This window comes from Megalops cyprinoides, chromosome 23 (genome assembly GCF_013368585.1).
Source record: "Megalops cyprinoides isolate fMegCyp1 chromosome 23, fMegCyp1.pri, whole genome shotgun sequence".
Classification (NCBI taxonomy): domain Eukaryota; kingdom Metazoa; phylum Chordata; class Actinopteri; order Elopiformes; family Megalopidae; genus Megalops; species Megalops cyprinoides.
In genome coordinates, this window is record NC_050605.1 from 17,448,346 (window position 1) to 17,469,670 (window position 21,325).

A 21,325-nucleotide genomic window follows, 5' to 3' on the forward strand; every position below is an offset into this window, starting at 1 on the left:
AAACGCAGAGAGAGTATGTGCCAACGTGTGCGTGTGCGTGCACACCCCGTCCCGCACCGGTGTTGTTCGTGCTGTGCACAGACTGTAGGACCCCATCACTGACTGATGTCGCACGATGGGGTCACAGGGAGTTGTCTGTGTGGACTGTATGGTTGCCAGTTGTTGTGCGTTTGCTGTGAAGGGTGGATTACCAACACCCTTGTTATAAACCCCTCAGTCTGTGCAACAGCCCTCTGAGTTTATTTGTGAGGTGATGGGACCATGTGTTTTGTGTAGTAGCTGTCTGCGCTGTCTGTGGTGCATTTGCCTATTTGTGACTTTGTTTTCCAAAGTTTGAGTGTAATTTCTGTGTTGTGTGCTTGTTAGCAGGGTAAAAGTACACTGTGGCATGTAGTGTGTCATTTTCAAGTGCTTTTTGTTATATGTTTGGAAGACTTGGAAGGTGTTTTTCTGTACTCTGTGTGAGGGTGTGAGTGTTACCTGTGTGACTGTGAGGTTGGCGGTGCTGTTACCTGTGCGACTGTGAGGTTGGCGGTGCTGTTACCTGTGTGACTGTGAGGGTGGCAGTGCTGTTACCTGTGCGACTGTGAGGGTGGCAGTGCTGTTACCTGTGTGACTGTGAGGTTGGCGGTGCTGTTACCTGTGTGACTGTGAGGGTGGCAGTGCTGTTACCTGTGTGACTGTGAGGTTGGCGGTGCTGTTACCTGTGTGACTGTGAGGGTGGCAGTGCTGTTACCTGTGTGAGAGTGTCAGTGTTACCTGTGTGACTGTGAGGGTGGCAGTGCTGTTACCTGTGTGACTGTGAGGGTGGCAGTGCTGTTACCTGTGTGACTGTGAGGTTGGCGGTGCTGTTACCTGTGCGACTGTGAGGGTGGCGGTGCTGTTACCTGTGCGACTGTGAGGTTGGCGGTGCTGTTACCTGTGCGACTGTGAGGGTGACGGTGCTGTTACCTGTGCGACTGTGAGGGTGACGGTGCTGTTACCTGTGTGACTGTGAGGGTGTCGGTGCTGTTACCTGTGTGACTGTGAGGGTGACGGTGCTGTTACCTGTGCGACTGTGAGGGTGGCGGTGCTGTTACCTGTGTGACTGTGAGGTTGGCGGTGCTGTTACCTGTGTGAGAGTGTCAGTGTTACCTGTGTGACTGTGAGGGTGACGGTGCTGTTACCTGTGTGACTGTGAGGGTGACGGTGCTGTTACCTGTGTGACTGTGAGGGTGTCAGTGCTGTTACCTGTGTGACTGTGAGGGTGACGGTGCTGTTACCTGTGTGACTGTGAGGTTGGCGGTGCTGTTACCTGTGTGACTGTGAGGGTGACGGTGCTGTTACCTGTGTGACTGTGAGGGTGACGGTGCTGTTACCTGTGTGACTGTGAGGGTGGCGGTGCTGTTACCTGTGTGACTGTGAGGGTGGCGGTGCTGTTACCTGTGTGACTGTGAGGTTGGCGGTGCTGTTACCTGTGTGACTGTGAGGTTGGCGGTGCTGTTACCTGTGTGACTGTGAGGTTGGCGGTGCTGTTACCTGTGTGACTGTGAGGGTGGCGGTGCTGTTACCTGTGTGACTGTGAGGTTGGCGGTGCTGTTACCTGTGTGACTGTGAGGTTGGCGGTGCTGTTACCTGTGTGAGAGTGTCAGTGTTACCTGTGTGACTGTGAGGGTGACGGTGCTGTTACCTGTGTGACTGTGAGGGTGACGGTGCTGTTACCTGTGTGACTGTGAGGGTGTCAGTGCTGTTACCTGTGTGACTGTGAGGTTGGCGGTGCTGTTACCTGTGTGACTGTGTGCACAGGGGGCTCCATGCATGCAGACCGCTTCAGTCTGCTCAGTGGAGGGAAGCCATCCAGGAAGTGTGGCATCATGTCCAGCGGGAACCACCTGTTCTTCAGTGAGGACGGCCTGCGCATGCTGGTCACCACCGACATGGACCTGTCCAACGCCAGGTAACGCATGCATGTCTGAAACACCTCCGTATACACACACAAGGACACGGCAAGACATACACACACCTGAACATAGTTCTGCACATACACACATAGACACAGCAAGAGATATAAACACACCTAAAGACAGTGAAACATTAGAATAAGAAGGTATTTACTCCCTTGAACACAGGCAAATACAAAAACTTTGACACAGTAAGTATACATACACACACATCAGGGCACAGCTGAAAACATACATACCTGGTCAGTTTGAAAGTAGAGACATACACATACCCGGTCACAACTGAAGATATACAAACACCTGGATGCAGTTCTCTCACCTGGACAGAATTACATACAGGCACATACCTGGACACGGACACATACACATACACACAATCAGAGATGTGGACACACACTCACGAACAAAGAGTAAACTGGAGGTATTTGAATAAACACAGCCACACAAGCAATAGCTCTGAACAGGAGCATGTGTGTGTGTGTGTTGAGCAGGAGGAATCCAGATGCAGAGATCATGCAGAAACACAGATAGGTTTTAAAAGACAAAGAATCTTTGTTAGTGACTAGAAACATGCATACTTGGGGCTCAGGGAAGCACACAAGGCAGGGCAGCTCAAGACTGAGCACTGAACAAAGGAACAGGCAGGGCTTATAAAGAACACAAAACACATGACTAGGCTAACTACACACAGGTGAAAATGGTTACCTAAATTAAGACCAGGCACAGGAAGAAGGGCCCTTTGGAGTAAGATTGGGGAAGCAGCAGGCAACAGGACCCGAAAGGTAGCTACAGGGACGCCTGCTGGCTGTTGCGAGTAGGAGTCTCTGAAACCCTGACCCGTGTGCTGGGTCCCTGCAGGTTTGTGCAGTTCTTCCTGAGGCTGGGCTGTGGGAAGGCCCCCCCGGACCCCCGCTCCCAGCCAGTGCTGCTGCAGTTCTCCACGGACGGAGGCCTGACCTGGACCCTGCTGCAGGAGTTCCTCTTCAGCAACAGCAGCAACCACGCCCGCCTGGTCGCCCTGGAGATCCCGCTGCGCGCCCGCACCCCCTCCACGCGCCTGCGCTGGTGGCAGCCCTCCGAAAACGGACACTTCTACAGCCCCTGGGTCATGGACCAGGTGCGGCCCAGAACCACTGTACCCATGTGCTGCAGCTCAGAACCACAGCCTTGCAATTCATCCATCAGTAAACCTCAGTCTCAGAAATCCTCTCAGAGATAAGCAGGTCACCAGACACCTACAGTATGACAGTTTTTGCTCTGGCATTTCACAGAAGATGTAAAGTTGTCAATATTATAGCAAAGGATCATGTTAACACTTTTTTAACCAGCATAGCTTACAAATAATACATGTCTTATTGTTTTCTGTAAACTGAATTTATGATTTATATCTTTGCATTTTAAATATACTTTCAATATATGTGATACACATTTTTGATTTACTTATGTACGTGTTATATTTGCAGTTATGTAAAGATACATAGCTCGCAGACAAATTTGATAGGCTGATAGATCAATGATTGGTGGTGGTGACAGCAAATGGAGAGTGTCCTGATCCATTATGTGTTTGTTTTGTGTGTGTGTGTGTGTGTGTGTGTGTGTGTGTGTGTGTGTGTGTGTGCGTGCGTGCGTGCGTGTGTGTGTGAGGGCAGGTGGTGGTGGGAGGCAGTGCCAGCGGGTGGGGGCCCCTGGAGGATGACTTCTCCTCCATGGACGGCCGCTCCTGGCTGCTGCACCCGGGGGGGACCCGCATGCCCGTGTGCGGCTCGGAGGGCGAGGCCTTCGCCTTCATCGAGAAGTCCAACACCCGCTACGCCGTCACCACTGACATCAGCCTGGGGCAGGACGCCTTCATACAGTTCGACTTCTCCGCCTCCTGCTCCGTCACCAACTCCTGCTACGGTGAGTCCCCTGGGAGAGGAAGAGAGGTGGGGCAGCAGATGGGAGATTGCTGACAGTTGAAAGAGGAGATGGATTTGGGAGAAGGAGAGAATTTTCAGTAGATGTGTGGGGAGAGCAGAGATATGGGGAGCCAGAGGGGTGCATGAGATTTGTCTCATTCATGTCTGTTTGTGCGTGCGTGTGTGTGTGTGTGTTTGTGTGTGTGTGTGTTTGTGTTTGTGTTTGTATGCGTGTTTGTGTGTGTTTGTGTTTGTATGCGTGTTTGTGTGTGTGTGTGTGTGTGTTTGTGTGCACGCGTGCGTGTGTGTGTGTGTGTGTGTGTCTGTGTGTGTGTGTGTGTCTGTGTGTGTGTCTCTGCAGCGATCGAGCTGGAGTTCTCCCTGGACCTGGGTCTGACGTGGCAGCCCCTGGTGAGGGACTGCCTGCCCACCAGCCCTGACTGCTCCGCCTACACCCTGCAGAGGCTGCTGGTCTCAGACACCTACAACAAGTGGGGGCGTGTCACCCTACCCATCCCCGCCTATGCCAGGTCAGGCCCAAACACAGGGCACGCCTAGGGCACAGCGAGCAGGCCAGGGTCTCATTTTTATTTAAGGATAATTTCATTTCTGACAGATAAAATCAACATATTCCTCAGCATTTATTCATAATGTTTAACGTATAACTGTTTGGAAAGTGGACAACAGTGGAAAGTGTAACCTTGAGCTAAACTGATCCATTCAAATGAAGAATGCTGATGAGCTGTATATGCTCATTAAACATTTTTACAGAACTGGAGCATGTAGTTGTTTCAATCACACGTGTTTAAATGTGGAAATCGCACTATCATGATCTTTGCTCATGAAGACATTCAAATACTGTCACGTCTTAAAACCTGCACCACCTGATATGCAAAATAGCTTATGCAATAGATATGCAAAATAAGGCTTTCCTTATACGGGCTAAGGACAGTGAGCAGAACAAATTACATTCACATAAAAGTAATTATCTTTATTCAGAACGGTAGCAATGTTTACTTACTTAATGGGCCAAAGGATGAAAATGACACTTCACATTAGAGTCTTGAAATCTATATTTCTTTGCAGGGTTAGCATTAACACGGTTGATCTAGTAATGCAATCACGGTTATGTTAAATACATACATTCTTAACTCTTTCTCTTCCAAGTTGCTATAGATTACGCATTTTCGGTAATGGTGAATCCCAATATCAGATGTTTTCAGTCGGGGGTAACCACATTGTTAGTTACCCACACATAAAAAAAAAATCACGCATCAAAAAAGAGGAACACGTTTTCTTTTTTATAATCAATATAGTGCCTTAACAGGGGCATTAAATACTGCGAGTACTGCTTGACTGTATGCTCTTATTTGCTGTTGTGTGGCAGGTCTCCCGCCACCCGTTTCCGCTGGTACCAGCAGGCACCGTTTGACAAGCAGCAGACCTGGGCGCTGGACAACCTGTACATCGGAGACGGCTGCCCGGACATGTGCTCGGGACACGGCCGCTGCCAGCAGAGCACCTGTGTGTGAGTGACAGTGGGGCGGGGCCTACACGGCACGAACGGGCGTGGCCCTATTAACCACAAAACGGGTGGAGCTTTCATGTGTTATGAGTGACTCTCCCTTTTGAACCCATCACAGTGTTATGGTGTGCCGAGCACAATCTTTTGTTTGGTTCAAGCAGGTCATTGTTTGACAGAACACAGAACCTCTGTTATGGAGTTCACGAAAGCCTCACTGTCCCGTCAGAACCACAGTCACGTTACGTTGACTCGCTCTGTTATTTTCTGTCATTGTTCTTAGAGGACTTGGCCCCTATCTGTTTTCTGTTTCAGAGGTGCCGCTAGTATATCTGTCCTGTTTCCACAGTATGCCAGTGGGACCCATTGATTCTAAGCTGATATGTCACTCTTAAGGAATGAATGCTTTGCCTTGTGTGATTTTGGCTTAAAATTGACCTATGGAGTGAAGCCCTGTGTGTGCTGACTCCGCCCCCCCCCTTCCCCTCCCCCCAGGTGTGACGCAGAGTGGGGTGGGGAGTACTGCGACGAGCCCCAGTCCCCCCTGCCCTCCCAGCTGAAGGACAGCTTCAGCCGCCCCCCCTCCCCGAGCAGCTGGCACCTCCTGACCGGGGGCAAGCTGAGCACTGTGTGTGGGGCTGTGGCCTCTGGGGCAGCGCTGCACTTCAGTGGGGTATGAGCTCTGAACGCTCCGTCTTTCTGTCTGTCCTCCTGTCCCTCTCTCTTCCTGTCTTCTCTGTCTCCTTCTGTCTGTCTGTCTCTCTTTCTCTCTCTTTCTGTCTGTCCTTCTGTGTCTCCCTTCCTGTCTTCTCTCTCTCTTTCTGTCTATGTCTATATGTCCCCTATCTATTTGCTTGTCTGTCTTTATAACAAATAACTGCAGCAGCAGATTGTCTAATGTCCCTCAAACTCCTCTCACTATCTTACTCTCTCTCTCTCTCTCTCTCTCTCTCAAACACACACACACACACACACACACACGCTCATTCTGTAAATCTGCGTTTATTTCTTTGTGTATGTGCCTCCCCAGCGGTGACTAAAGGGTAGTTCACATAGTTATCATTTTGTTCACTTGTTCTTTTGCCCTGTGTCTCCCTGTGTGCAGAGCTGTAGCCGTCAGCTGGTGACAATGGACCTGAACCTGACTAACGCCGAGTTCGTCCAGTTCTACTTCATGTACGGCTGCATGATCCCACCTAGCAACCGTAACCAGGGCGTGCTGCTGGAGTTCAGTCTCAACGGGGGCATCAGCTGGAACCTGCTGACCGAGATTTTCTACGACCAGTACAGCAAGCCAGGGTAGGCCTCACACGTAGAACGGCAAGCCTGGGTAGCAGCATTGCTGCTTTTTAAAGAAAAAAATGCTGGCCACAAACAAGCTAGAAGGTCGCAGGTCATGTTGGATTTCCTGCTTTCTGTGCACAGGTTCGTGAACGTGTTGCTGCCCCCCGCTGCGCGGGAGGAGGGAGTGCGTGTGCGCTGGTGGCAGCCACAGCACGACGGAGCCGACCACGGCGACTGGGCGCTGGACAACGTGCTCATCGCCGGCTCCGACCCCCACGCTCAGATCCTGGACACGTTCGGAGGGGTGGCCTTGCCCAATCACGAGAGAGCGCCCGCTGATGGAACACCTACCGGGCGAATTGCTCTCCTTTCCGAGCCAGAGGAGAGTGCCACAGGTACTGGGGAGATGGGCTGGAGATTACCTACAAGCCTGGCTTATGGACCCTTTCAATGAAAAATGAATGTGTGTGTAGTAATAACTACTATATTACTACACACACACTCTTCTCTGTTCATTGAATGGGCCCATCCAACAGTCAAAGTGTGTGTAGTAATAATGTGTAGTAATGATCATGATGAACAGTATCCAGCAATATTATGCATATATGGATAATGGCAGTCTGATGTCTCAAATGATTTTTATTATATTCAATATTCATGCCCTATAACACATAGCTAAGGTTTACAAGTTGCACAGCAGTATGAAGTGGACAGCACACATCCGTCAACCTGTATTGATGGTTTTGTTGGGAGTCTGGGTTTGAGAATGAAGGAAGTTGCAGGTCACTTTGTCCCCCCCTGTCCCTGGCAGTGAGTGACCACTGGCTGTTCTCAGAGGACTGCTCGGTCCAGCGGTTCTGCGGCTCTCCGGACGGAGTGATGGTCTGCGGTAGCGTGGACGGACGGGAGGTGTATGCGGTCACTCATGACATCATCCCCGACCGCGGCTGGGTCATGCAGTTCAAGGTCAGAGGTGTTTCTTTTTTGGTTCCGCCTAGAAGTTGTACCTCTGTATATCTTTGATATCTGTGGCCTTTTTGGATCTCAAATATGTTTTGAGATTCAATCATATCAGGTTTTGTAATATTAGAATATTACAAAATATAGCTCTTTCTGTTTTCTCTGTTTCTGAGATCTCTGCTCCGTGTGTGTTGACCTTTTGACCTTTGCACGTGCAGGTGGCGGTGGGCTGTGGTGCACCCGAGCGGCAGACGGAGAGGCAGGTGCACGTCCAGTATTCGGTGGATTTCGGGGTGTCCTGGAAGTACCTGGTGCCCCAGTGCCTGCCGGCCGACCCGCAGTGCGGAGGCCAGGTATCCCAGCCTTCGGTCTTCTTCCCTGCTGAGGGGTGGAAGCGCGTGGTCTACCCGCTGCCCGACAGCCTGACCAACACGTGAGTCAAACTGGGCCTAATGCTGCCACTCAGAGAAGAGATCACTGGGTGGAGACCTTTACAGTACTGTTTCACTCTTAACAAAGAAATCTACAAAAATATAGTGCTCAGTAGTTCAGGTTTGAGATGCTAAAAACATTATTTAGTTCTCACCTGCAAGTGTATAAGCTTGTGTATATACATACGTACATATATACATATATGTATATATTTGTGTGTGCATGTGTGAATGTATGTGTGTGCATCTCTGCGTCTGTGTGTGTGTGTGTGTGTGTGTGCGCGCACGTGCGTGGTACTGGCAGGGCGGTGCGGTTCCGGTTCTACCAGCAGCACTCAGACACGCAGTGGGCGGTGGAGAACTTCTACATCGGGCCGGCGTGCGAGGGGCATTGTGGGGGACACGGAGACTGCCTGGACCAGCGCTGCCTCTGCGACCCGGGCTTCTCCGGGCCCAACTGCTACGCCAGCGCGCCGCTCAAGGTACTGCGCTAACACAGAGCCACACACACACACACACACACACAGACACACACTGCACCTACACGCTCTCTCCTGTATTCAGAGTGCACTCCTGTAGCCATAGGCCTGCATTCTCCTGCCTTTACTGGAACATGAAGAAATTTAATTCAGAGTTCCACAATGCTCACCTGAGCTGTAATGTGGTCTTTAGTACTAGTTTTTTTTGATGATTTGTGAAGTGAGCATTGATCAGTTGTAATAAAATCCCCTACACTTTGATGATCTGATACGCCAGCGGGGAGGGGAGAATTGACCCCCCTGCTCTTTCCTCTCTTCCTCCTCTTCAGGCCTCTCTGAAGGAGCGCTTTGATTGGGAGGGTGCTCCGGGACCCCAGTGGCAGATTTTGGAAGGAGGGCGCCCCTGTACTGACTGCGGGGTGCTGGTGGAGGGGACCGCTCTGTACTTCGGGGGGTCCAATGCCAGGCAGGCTGTCACTGTGGACCTGGATCTCCGCGGGGCCAAGTCAGTACCCCCCTCCCATCCAGAATTCCCATTGAGCAAAGATAACACTAAGCTCAGGGATTTTGACCCAATACTGCTGTTTTTGCTGTAAAAAAAAACTTAATTATAACCACACCAACTGCCTCCTCTGTATGCTCACAGGTTTGTGGAGTACTGGGCGAGGATCGGCAGCAAGGACAACATGACCATGTGTCACCGGCCGACCTGTCGAAAAGAGGGGGTGCTGCTGGACTACTCCACGGATGGAGGTGCTGGAACCGTCACTGCACCTGCACAGAGCTCATACTGTACACTGATCCTGTATCCACAGCACACTGGACTGCTGCAGCATTATGACATCATACGCTCTCCACACACTGAACCTTGTGAACCTTGAACACGGCTACGGCATTGTGACATCATGTGCATTGAATGCTTAATGGCTACAGCACAATATGCTTGTGGGTAATGGTGAGGAGGCAAAGAGTGGGAGACAGGCAAAGTGGGCAGGATTTTGGATAGAGGTGAAACATTTGATGAAAGTGAGTAGGTGTGGTCCCTACATGTTAAATAAAGGCCCCCTTCACTCACCCAGGTGTGTCCTGGACCCTGCTGCATGAGATGGACTACCTCAAGTATGTGTCTGTGCGGAGAGACTACATCGCGCTGCCAGAGGGGGCGCTGTCCAACGCCACCCGACTGCGCTGGTGGCAGCCCTTCACCATCTCCTCCGGCCTGGCCACGCCCAGCCTGGAGCGCGCTCAATGGGCCCTTGACAACATCCTGGTGGGCGGCTCTGACATCAACCCCAGCACCCTGCTGGACACATTCGACGATGGTGAGAAAGGCACTCTTTCTTGCTTGAATGACACATTGTTTTAAAAATCAGTCACCCGTTGCAGATAATTTTGCTTTTTTGGCATGACTTTACAATGTTACAATGTACAACACTGCCAAAGCGGGGCTAAAATTGAGAAATATAACACAATAACACAAAACTGGAGACTGTACTTTATATACTAAAATAAATATTTGTTCAGAATAAAAGAAAAAAGATGAGGAATCCAAGACTAAAGGGAAAAAAACTATGCTGCTGTAGCAGACAGACATATAATTATCCTTCTTTGTCTGTCTCCAATCTTTCGTCTTCCCGAAATTCTCTGCTCCTTCAGAGGGCGTGTCCCATGAGGAGAGCTGGAGCTTCTACCCGAACGCCGTGCGTACGGCTGGTTTCTGCGGCAACCCGTCCTTCCACCTGTACTGGCCCAACAAGAACCAGGATGGAACACACAACATCCTGGCCACCCGAGAGCTCATCGTCCAGCCGGGCTACATCCTGCAGTTCAAGGTCAGGACCCTCCGGAGCACCCAGCGTCTCTGACCCCAGTGAACTCTGACAGGAATGTGGGGCAATAGCTTACAGCAGCAGTGCCTCAGCAGTGAATCAAACCAGCAACCTTTTGGTTATAAGCCCTGCTGCTTACCACCATGCTACACTGCTGCCCCATAACATTCAATAACCCATCCTGTGATTACTGTGGTGCATGGTACTCAACACTCTTTTTCTCTCTGTCTCTCCCTCCCTTCATCACTGGTATAGATTGTGGTTGGCTGTGAAGCAGACAGCTGTGAGGACCATCATTCAGTGTTGTTGGAGTACAGGAAGGACGCCAGGTGACAGCGGGAGAAGCCTCCCAGTCTGCTTTGACCTTCATTCACTGATTCGCACCGCTCTCCAGAGAGCCTAATACAGTAACTTACACAGGGAGCTGGAAGTCCTCGAGACTCAGTATTGCACAGTGCACTGATATGCCATGTCTCCTTTATTCAACACCATCAGGTCTGACTCTTGGCAGTTGGTACAGTCCGAGTGCCTCCCCTCCTCTGTGAACAACGTGGGCTGCTCCCCCTTCCAGTTCCACGAGGCGACCATCTACAGTCCTGTCAACAGCTCCAGGTGGACAAGGGTGACCGTGCAGCTGCCTGACCATGTGTCCTCTGGGTATGTGTCTGTGTCCTAATGCCTGTTAGACAGTGTTAGAGTCACTGAGTCAGAGATGGAAGACAGACAGGTGCATTGAGTCAGAGAGAGAGAGGAGAGACAGACTCATCAAGTCACAGAGAGACAGACTCATCGAGTCACAGAGAGATGGCACTCATTGAGTCAGAGAGAGACAGGCTCATTGAGTCAGAGAGAGACAGGCTCATTGAGTCAGAGAGAGACAGGCTCATTGAGTCAGAGAGAAACAGGATCATTGAGTCAGAGAGAAACAGGCTCATTGAGTCAGAGAGAAACAGGATCATTGAATAAGAGACGGGGTCACTCTGTGCCTGCATACCATGTTCTCCCAGGGCTTTGGCTATCTGTGTGTCCTTGCCTCTCTGAATAATTTTTTTTCACCGCCCCCCCCCATCTGCTGCAGTGCTACGCAGTTCCGCTGGATCCAGAGAGAGGGCGCTGGCGAGCGGCACGGCTGGGGGGTGGACCATGTGTATATTGGGGAGGCATGTCCTGGGCTCTGCAGTGGGCATGGCTACTGTACCACCGGAGCTGTGTGCATCTGTGACGAGGGACATCATGGTGGGTTTCCCCCTCCTGTCTGTGGAGACTGTGCATAGACCCCCATCACTCTACTGTCAACTGTAGGGCTTTTTAAAACAGCAGGATGCTTTCTTCTGGGGTGGGGGGAGGTGTGCATCAGAGTTCTGATCTGAGCATACAGTAGACACCTGCGGAGTGCAGGCTTGTGGACATACCTGTGTGTGATATCTTCCCTTCTGTCTCTCTTTCACCTTTCAACACTCAATCACTCACTCACTCACTCATACGCTCACTCACTCTTCTCTCAATCCATTCACCGCTTCCTTCACACTTCATTTCTCTCTCCCTTTCCTCTTTTTCATGTTTCTGTCCTCTCTCTCTCTCCCTCCCCTTCTCTCTCTCTCCTCATCTCCATTCTTCTCTGTAATGTATTGACGAGATGGCTACAGCAACTTATTGCAGTGACTTCATTCAGGTTACGCTTTTTTCCCAACGGAGACCTTTTCATGAACATGCATTTCCCACAATGCACCATACCGTTACCATGGAAACCAACGGTCCACTCCATTGCGATAAAACACTGGAAAACTGAACACACGTGGTTTTGTCTGTTAATACGCCACACTCTCCCGCCCTCTCCCAGGTGATGACTGCTCCCTCTCCGGCAGCGACCTGCCCAGCTCCATCAAGGACAACTTCGAGTCGGGCAGCGTGTCGGAGGAGAGCTGGCAGCTGATCCAGGGAGGGGGCGTGGGCAGCGGGTGCGGCCAGCTCTCGCCCCACGCCCACGGGGACTCGCTCTACTTCAACGGGTGTAAGATGAGGCAGGCGGTCACCAAGCCTCTCGACCTCACCAGAGCCAGGTACAGACGATGCCATCGGTGACCAGCTGGGTTCTGTCACATTTGCCCTCAAGCCTGACTTGCAGCTAAGAGTTCCTTTCTTTGTCAATACAAACTCAGTTTTTCTCCCAGAATGCATTGCAGAGAGTGAATGCAAGTGTAAACAGGTATGATAAGATAGGAATGAGTGAAGATACCTGAGCAAAAGAGGAGAGGTTACCTGGAGTGATTTAATGCTGCATTTAAAAGTGGAAAGTGCAGAGTCTTAATAGAACACATTCCAGTCACAAGTAGTAAGGTAGAGTATTAAACATTTGCTCTTAAGGAGACGGAAAAAAGACACCAAAAAAGTTGCCTGCAAGTGAAGAAATAGGTGCTAAAATTCCCCTCTGTCCCTTAAAGACAACCAAAATCCAACTTTAGGGCCATAATCTGCTTTGCCTTCTTGGGTCAATTGCAGAATTACGCTAACCTAGACAAGAAGCAGGCATCTGTAGCAGACAGATGCACACATTCGGCAGTGTTATGAGTGCTGACTGCAGGATCTCTCCCTCATGCACCCCCCCTTGGTCCCCCCCCCCCGCAGCAAGATCATGTTCGTGCTGCAGATCGGCAGCGCGGCTCAGACGGACAGCTGCAACGCGGCCCTGGACCGGCCCGACACCGTGGACCGGGCCGTGCTGCTGCAGTACAGCGTCAACAACGGGGTCAGCTGGCACGTCATCGCCCAGCACCAGCCCAAAGACTTCACCAAGGCCCAGAGAGTGTCCTACAACATCCCGCTGTGAGTGAGCCCACGCACACACTCCCCCCTGCGAAGGCTGACCCACCCCCCTGACGTCTCTGTGAGCAGTGTGATAACTCTCATAACTCAAACATTATGACAATGTTACGTGGTTGCTTCCTGTGGCAAACACACATAAATGTCCATCACTGACACACATTGGTGCCCTGATAAAATCCCAGTAAATAGATATTATTAGTAATATTTTTTGTGGTTGGCACTTTATATTACGTTATCAACATTTAGCAGATGCTCTTATCCATAGTGACTTACATAGGTTGGAGTTTTATCCATTTATACAGCTGGATTCTGGACTGTGGCAATTGTGGGTTAAGTATCCTGCCCAAGGGTACAACAGCAGTTCCCTGGTGGGGAAATGAACCAGAACCAGAACCAGAACCCTTCTGTCCTACCTTTGCCTGCATCGTCACAGTGACACGCAGAGGAGTGAGTTTTCATTTCCAAATCACGCCCCCCCCCCCCACCCCCCCCCTTTTGTGCTCTTTCCTGCAGGGAGGCTCGGGTGAAGGGGGTGGAGCTGAGGTGGTGGCAGCCTCGTCACGACGGCGCGGGTCACGACCAGTGGGCGCTGGACCATGTGGAAGTCGTCCTGTGAGTATCCCCGACGCCCTCCCTCAGCTGACTCACAGTCACCCCCCACTCCCCCCACCACCCACACACGCGCGCACATGCTCATCCCGAGGACGGCCCACCTTCACCCGGCACCATACAACACAGCCCACCCGCACATTTCTCCAACTTCAAGTCGGGCTGAGCCTCTTTCCTGAGAGCAAACCTGCTGTGTGTGATGAGCAGGCTGCTGGAACTAATTCTGAAACTACACTACAGTTTGTAATTAGAAGGAAAGAGGGGTGCAATGGAAGTTTGACACACTGCATGTTAGCCCCCCCACCTCCCCCACACACAATCCACACAGTCTACACCCTTCTGCGCTTGTCTTAATGTCTCTGAATTTACTGTGCTCTGCTATGCGTCTGAATAAACCTAGTGTCCCAGTCGCTACAGTGAACTGGCAGACCTTTATATAAACCTACAGTGTCTTAGCTGCTACATACATTGCCACACCTCTATATAAACCCACAGTATCTGTCCTTCAACACACTAACACAAAGCTATCTGCCTAGAATGGCAGTAAGTGCTCCTAGAAGTGTGAGTGGTGGAGAGATTATAGCTAAGCTTGTCTCTGATTCACCATCCACTTTGCTCTCTCTTAGCACGTGGTCAAACACTGATCCCAGATGCACAATCTCTCACACGCTTTCTGGTTTCTCTCTCTCTGTCTTTCACAATGAGCAGAGAGATAGGCGCTGCCTATTCCAGCAGTCTTCTGACTCTGGGCCCACCGTGTCACAGCCTTGACGGCGCCTGTCCTCTGATAGCTCTTAATTAACACAGGCCACGACCCCCCCCCAGTTCCGCCCCTGAAAAACTGACAGAGGCAGATTTAGCCCCCCCCCCCCCCCCTTTCTCTGAGTCCGAATGTAATGTCCTGCCCATCACTTCCTCTCTCACCGCTGAGCACAGCGTCAGCTGGACATTGTACTGCGATCCTCGCAAAGCTCTCTCTCTCACTCTTTTTCTTTATTTGTCTTTCTTGTTAATCTCTTCATCCCTTCTCACTCCTCTGTTCGGTAATATTTTGCCATTCTGTCATTCCTCGGCCTGCCCTTCTCTGCATTCCACCGTTTTTTTTTTTTCTTGCTGCCCGTTCCCTCCTCTTTGCTTGTGTTCTCTCATTGTGTCCGTGTGCGTTATGTTACTGCCTGTGTCTCCCGCCCTCCTCCTCCCAACGCCTCACTTTCCCTCTGTGCCTTGGGTGGTCTCTCTCTCTCTCTCTCTCTCTCCACCTCCTCCCTCTCTCTTTCCACTTCATTGTCTCTCTCTTTCCCTCTTTCTCTCATCTGTCTATCTCTCTCACCCCTCTCTCATCTAACTCTCTCCACCTCTCTTACCTCTCTCCTCCTCTGTCTCATCTATCTCTCTGTCTCGCTCTCTGTCATCTGACTCTTTCTTCATCTCTTTCCGACTGTCTCTCTTTCTCTCAACCCCTGTCTTCATCTGATTTTCTCGTTAACTTTCTCTCTCACTCGCTCTCGCTCTGTCTGATTTTCCCTTCTTTCTCTCTCCCTCTCTCCTCCTCTCTCTGTGCTTATGGCTCTCCTCTGCTCTTCTCCTCTGCTCTCCGCTCCTCTCTGCTCTCCCCCCTGCCTCCCCAGGCCGGGTCTCCTGCCCCCCCAGACCTTTCTGCGTGGCAGCTGCCCCCTCCCGCCCCTCCCCTCTCGCGCTCTAACCTCTGCTCTCTTCTGTATTCTGCTCCCTGTGGCATGGCTGTAGAGTCAGGTAAGTTCTCCGCCTCTTCCGGAATGCAGCCTCCCTCCTCCCCTCCCACCCCCACCCCGCCCCGCCCCGCCCCTGCCACCTCCCTCACCTGCACCTGGTCCTCTCCCTCATCCATCCCGCTGTATTTCCCTGTCCTCCCTTCTGCTGTGTCATCCGTGATTTTTGTGCCCCCCCCCCCAACCCTTACCTCACCTCCTCCCAAACCTTCAGAGAGCAGCCTTCTGAAAGTTTGGCGGGAAAATACGTGGTCATGGTGTACCCCCCCAAGCAAAGCTCTCCCAAACACGCAGCCTCACCCAGCAACATCGGAGAAGCAGAGCAAACAATGCATTCAAGAATGTCCCGCACACACACATCTCTGCATTTTGCCAGTAGCTTCACATAGGAGGAAGGATCCATGAGAGCAACATGTTGTCAGGAAGCTGCTGTTTCTTGTGTGACTCTGATAGGAGTGTATGATAGGAGTCAGGATTTGCGACGTCGGGGATAGAAATTAGAAAGCCTTGTGAAGCCTCATTCCTTGCAGACGACAGCAAATGAAATTTGAGGTTGAAATAAATATAAATGAGCCACTGGCTTTATTCTTAGACAGCAATTTCCCTACATGCCTTTCTGTCAGTTGGATTTTGCAGTGGACAGGCATTTCTGATTTTCACTGAATATGCTTTCTGCTGTGCAGTTTTGGTAATATCCAAGGTATCAAGGTCTTTGAATGACAAACTCTTCCGTCACCTGTCGTTATCTGGGAGATCCCCTCCCGATCAAATTAAAAATGCCAGGCTCTTAAACGAGCCGGAGCTGTGCTTGCTGCGGTGTTTGAGGGATTAAGGGAGGAAAATCTTTATCCAGCTTAAATGGCGGTCATCCTGCTAATGTCTGATCAAGGAGACATAAACAATGTCTGACCTGGCCCTGTAGTGTGGTGCTTTCCTGAGCTGTTGGGAGGGGGGGGGGGGTGTTAGAGATGGGAAAACGGTGGGTTGGGGGTGGGGGGATGGGGTAAGCGGATTGTCTGGAACCCCGTACGCCCAGTCAGATTGGGGCTATGGGTCCAGTCAGCCCTCCCCCCTGGGTCGCCATTTAGGGCAGGACAAACGAGATAAGTTGGCCTTTTCGGAGAAACGGTTCAATCTCTGATACCGCAGGGTAGGACCTTTTGGGCAAGCTTTAGCCTCCGGCTGCTATTTGGTGAGGAAGTGACATCACTCGTGTTTGACCTATTTCTGACGGTAGTGACCTAGCTGAGAGCAGGAGTGATGATCTCCCCTTGTTCTCAGGAGATCCGGTGTGAGCTGCACTTGTAAAAGGAAAGGTATTTCAGAGCTGATGAAAGCGACCTGAGTGTTGCTGTGCTTATTTGCTGAAAGGTAAATTCAAACCACACCACATGTATTTGAATATACGTAAAACACACAGGGTGTACTCTTTGACACAGGTCATGCGTGTTTAAGATAACATGTAAAGACTATACAGTATACTGAATGCTGAAAATACCCTCTTTTTACTGATCAGCTCGATGCCAGTGGTATGTTTTAGATTCATACATATTCACACATAATTCAGTGATGGTGTGATTTTGTTGTTACATGCGCGTAGTTATACATTGTCCCTTTGATGGTTGTGAGCTTCTAGCTTTAGTGTTGCTGTTTAGTTGTAGTTGTGTATAGTCTATATTATAGGATGTGTAGTGTTGGTGTTGTAATGCTGTGTATTTCTCTGGGTGTACTTTGAGGTTGTCATGGAAACAGAATGGGTGAGGGAAGGGACAGGCTATCAGGGTGACTCAGTATCTCCCCTCACATCACTTTGAAACAGTTAATGGACACGCTCTCATTCAAGCTCTTAGGGAGGTAACATTAGCCATGCTTCAAACACAGATCTCAGATCTGTGATGTCAGATCAGGACCCCCAGTTCCTCTGGGCGGAGGGCCATCCCGACCGTCCTCATCACTGACCCTAAATCAGCCATGTCACTCGTCTCTCAGAGTCTGTGCATCTCTGACCAATACACGTGCGTGTGAGGTGGGCACGAGCGCACACGGGTCTGCTCACACGCATCTCATCCTGTGTGCTCCCAGGCTCACGTCACGGTTTGTCTGACTGGTGATCTTTGTGTATTGGGGTCCCAGACACCACTGTGCCCACATTTCACTGTCTGACTAACCCCCCCCTCCATCCGACACCCTTTGCATGGCTTTCTGTGTCTGCCACGAACCCCGGGTTTCCCCACCACCCCCAGATCTAACCCTCTCTGCCTGCAGCTTGCTCTGAGCAGTTAGATGGGGGTTACTCCAGCTTGTGCCTCACCCTCGATCACACGGGGGTTGGGGGGGGGGGGAACAAACCACAAGCGAGCATCCCACTTCGCCAGTCCTCTGTCCCTTCCCGCCCCCCTCCCCCCCCCATCCCTCCCCGCTTTGCAGAGGCCCCTGCCTGCCCTGGCTGCACTCCTGGCACACTGGCACCGCCCTGCTGGATGGAAGAGGCACTGACAGGCTAAGCAAGAGCAATTTTCACAGCTTTTTTTTTTTTTTTTTCTCCTTTGTGTTTATTTAGTTTCTCTCTCTCTCTCTTTTATTTATTTAAGTCCCCAGCATTGACCGTGACTTCCACCATGACCTCAAACACTCACTGAGAAAGAGCAGCCAGAGGTCACTCCTCCTGACTCTTTTGGCCCTGTCTCTCACAGGGATTTCATCTTTTCTGGAAAGATCCCTGTTCGCGTCCAACAGAAAAAACAGTACAGATAAAAAGACCATATCCACAAGCTTTTTAGATGCTTTTCACATTTTTTTTTTTGCAAACAAACAAAACAGTGATGCTGGAATTTCATCATTGGCTTCGCCAAACGTAGGAATAGTGGTCCGATCTTGTGGAGCAGAAAGGGATTATGTAATCAGGCGCTGGGCCACTGGCCAAACAGGGTTAGTTGAATCATCCTGGGAAGCACTTTATTGGAAGGATAAGAAATTTGTAGCATGGTCCAACTGGGGCCAGAGAGAAGCATGTCAATAATCTAAAAGTCCTCACTCTTGAAATAAATACTTTCTTTAGAATTGAAAGCAATATGGGATCTTTTGGCCCCAGGCTACCCTTTGAACTGAGTCTTGTGAAAATGTTCCTTATCTGTACATCATGAAAGTCCGCAGCATTTGCTCATATTCACAAATTATTTCATTTTGTGCCTGGACTTACCCTTCTCTCCATGGCATCAGGCAAACAATTACCCATAAGTGCTGATCTAGGACCAGCTTTGCTGTTTATCTTCTAATTGTTAAGGTTTGAATTGTGGCTGGCAAATCTGGTCCTAGGTCAGCACTTCCATGCAGTTTCTGCCTCGAACTTCAATATACCTGCAACCATAATGTTTCCTGTTCATTTGCGTCAGTTTTTGCAATCAACTTTGCATAAAGCCTGTGAGATATGCATTTACAGGGTGATTAGCCTCTTTAACACTGTTCTCTTCATAATGATTAAATTGAGGGATCACATGGGTGTGTGTATATTCACCCTTGAATGTGTCACAACCCTTCAAAGACTTGTTTGTACAGTATCCTTGCATCAAGCTGATGGAGGCCTTTCTGTTCTATACCACAGTTCAGCCGTGAAAATAATTATCTTATAGTGAAGTGTTGTAGGGCTTCCTATCCCTTCAGTGTAATTGTTTAAGCCTGATCACCTTTCACAAATGTTTGTCTCATTACAATTTACTTTTCAAGGGTGGTTCTGTAACTGCTAAGATCGCCATTTTAGAGTCTCTTCAGAATTAAAGTCCCACTCAGAGAAAATGGACCATGATGCCATTATGAAGCAATAGCAGTCATCAAGTGAGAATTCAGAACAGTTGTGTTTTAAAGGACTGGGATACCACAACAGCATTCATCAGATATCCAACATGCTCCTGTCAATGACTGCCTTCACTTACTGAATCAGTCGAGAGAAACTTTTGTGTAACTGTCTATATTCTTAAATGGGGAAATTTGACATTTGCAGACATTCTTATCCAGAACAATTTACATAGGTTTAAATTTTTTTAAGGTTACCCATTCATACAGCTGGATATTTACTGAGGCAGTGGTGGATTTAAGTGCTTTACCCAAGGGTACAACAGCAGTGGGGAATCGAACCAGCAATCTTTCGCTTACGAGTCCTGCTCCTTACCACTATGCTATACTGCCGTCAAGAGTGAAAATGGAAAATAGTATCTGTAATGACATTTATATATAACAGTATATACTATATTGGGTATTTTATGTTCCAGTAAAACTTGACTATAGGTCATTTTGTTTCCACCCCTGGCCAAATAAGAGGACAGCTAAGTCTGTGGAGAGTTGGGCCTTGGACACTACGGTGTGGTCAGGAGAGGTGCGGAGAACCAATGGATGAGTGTTTGAGGTTATGGGAGGAAACCAAAATGAGAATGACCTGCAAGCTGCCAAGCATGGTTCTGTCTGTTATGGACGCTCGGAGCGAACGGGGAATTAGATCATTAATCACTGTCCCTCCTTCTCTCCTTCTCTCCCTCTCACTCTCTCTTTCTCTCCACAGCACCCGCAAACAAAACTACATGATGAACTTTGCACGACAGACCGGTCTACGCCAATACTACAGCAGGAAGAGGCGGGCGCTGCGACAGCAAGCCTGAACATAAGAGAGGGGTTCGCCCCATGACCTGCCAATCACACATAAAGCCCCTCCTCCTCCCTCCCTTTTGCCCTGATGACATAACGCCCTGATGAGTCCCACCCACCAGCGGATTCCAATCAGCCTTAGACCATCCCACTCCCCTCTGACAGACACACGGGCCATCCAGTTAGAAGCCTGGGAAGATCTGCAGCTGCAGCCAATGAAAAAAAAGGGCCTTCCCTGGGGGAGAGTGAAGGGAAGGACAGAGCAACAAAGTGGCCGTTTTTGTTTACTTTTCCATGGACTTTTCAGGTTTATAATTGTTTTATTAATATTATTATTATTGCTGTTCTTGTTATTATTACAGTTATAATTGCAATCCTAGCCCCCTAGCCTCCCCCCCCCCCACTCCTCTTTTACCACACTGTGAAGTATAACGAAATCACTGAGGAAGAGGAGAAACTGTGGAGCGACATTTGAGATGTCAGGTGGGACCATCCGCACCTGTTTCCCGCAAGGACGGAGCTGAAGGCGGAAGACGAGGACGAGGACGACGGTGAAAAAAAAACGAAGCTACGAGTACTGTGTTCTTGCTGTTCTGTGTGTCTGTGGGTTCTTTTCGTGACAAGTTGACTGTGGTGTTGCGTTCATTTGTCCGTTCGTTTTATACTCACTTTTTTCAATCGTTTCTTTTCCGTGTTTTTTCTCGGACGGTCCGGTTCGGTTGGCTGGCCGAGGGTACCTCGGCCTCGGAGACAGGAACGAAGAAAAGAACGAAGCGAAGGAGGAAAAAAAAGAAGAAAAAAAAAAAAAACAAAAAAACTTTTAAAGACTGAAAACTTTTGTTTATTATAATTTTTTTATATATGTTGGTTCCCGAAATACAGATATTTATGGTAAAGTTCTCCACGTAATCTATTTAAGATGCACTGTGCGTGAAATCTTATTTTCTAGTGAAATGTTATTTTCTAGTGTTAAGTTATTAGGCAGTCGAGTCTCTGGCTGCAGCGCTGCCCCCCCCCCCCCCCACTACCCCCCTTCTCTTGTGCTGTTTCTCCCCCCCCCCCCCCCCCCCCTTTCTCTCACTCTCTCTCTCTGTTTATTTCTGATTCCTTGGAGGTGAGGTTTGCCCTATCAGTGTTGTTTTTTGCAGTCTGTGTACTATGGACCCC

At 49.8% G+C, this 21,325-nt stretch overlaps 1 protein-coding gene across 2 annotated transcripts in view; it reads left to right on the top strand.

Moving 5' to 3' along the window:
- Positions 1-20,695, top strand: part of reln (reelin) — a 128,949-nt gene extending 108,254 nt beyond the window's left edge. Inside the window, exons 43-65 of one of the 2 annotated variants that reach the window (XM_036517514.1) lie at positions 1,786-1,936; positions 2,799-3,057; positions 3,590-3,839; positions 4,200-4,368; positions 5,226-5,366; positions 5,856-6,033; positions 6,466-6,659; positions 6,786-7,039; positions 7,456-7,610; positions 7,823-8,037; positions 8,340-8,517; positions 8,844-9,019; positions 9,161-9,267; positions 9,594-9,836; positions 10,171-10,346; positions 10,599-10,672; positions 10,839-11,000; positions 11,422-11,579; positions 12,184-12,403; positions 12,969-13,166; positions 13,680-13,778; positions 15,522-15,527; positions 20,076-20,695. In XM_036517514.1, coding sequence (XP_036373407.1) covers positions 1,786-1,936; positions 2,799-3,057; positions 3,590-3,839; positions 4,200-4,368; positions 5,226-5,366; positions 5,856-6,033; positions 6,466-6,659; positions 6,786-7,039; positions 7,456-7,610; positions 7,823-8,037; positions 8,340-8,517; positions 8,844-9,019; positions 9,161-9,267; positions 9,594-9,836; positions 10,171-10,346; positions 10,599-10,672; positions 10,839-11,000; positions 11,422-11,579; positions 12,184-12,403; positions 12,969-13,166; positions 13,680-13,778; positions 15,522-15,527; positions 20,076-20,172 — 3,860 coding nt within the window. In that variant the 3' untranslated portion in view covers positions 20,173-20,695. The remainder of the gene's footprint in view (positions 1-1,785; positions 1,937-2,798; positions 3,058-3,589; positions 3,840-4,199; positions 4,369-5,225; positions 5,367-5,855; positions 6,034-6,465; positions 6,660-6,785; positions 7,040-7,455; positions 7,611-7,822; positions 8,038-8,339; positions 8,518-8,843; positions 9,020-9,160; positions 9,268-9,593; positions 9,837-10,170; positions 10,347-10,598; positions 10,673-10,838; positions 11,001-11,421; positions 11,580-12,183; positions 12,404-12,968; positions 13,167-13,679; positions 13,779-15,521; positions 15,528-20,075) is intronic. The other variant, XM_036517513.1, reaches the window with a different exon arrangement.
- The last annotated feature ends 630 nt before the right edge of the window (positions 20,696-21,325 follow it).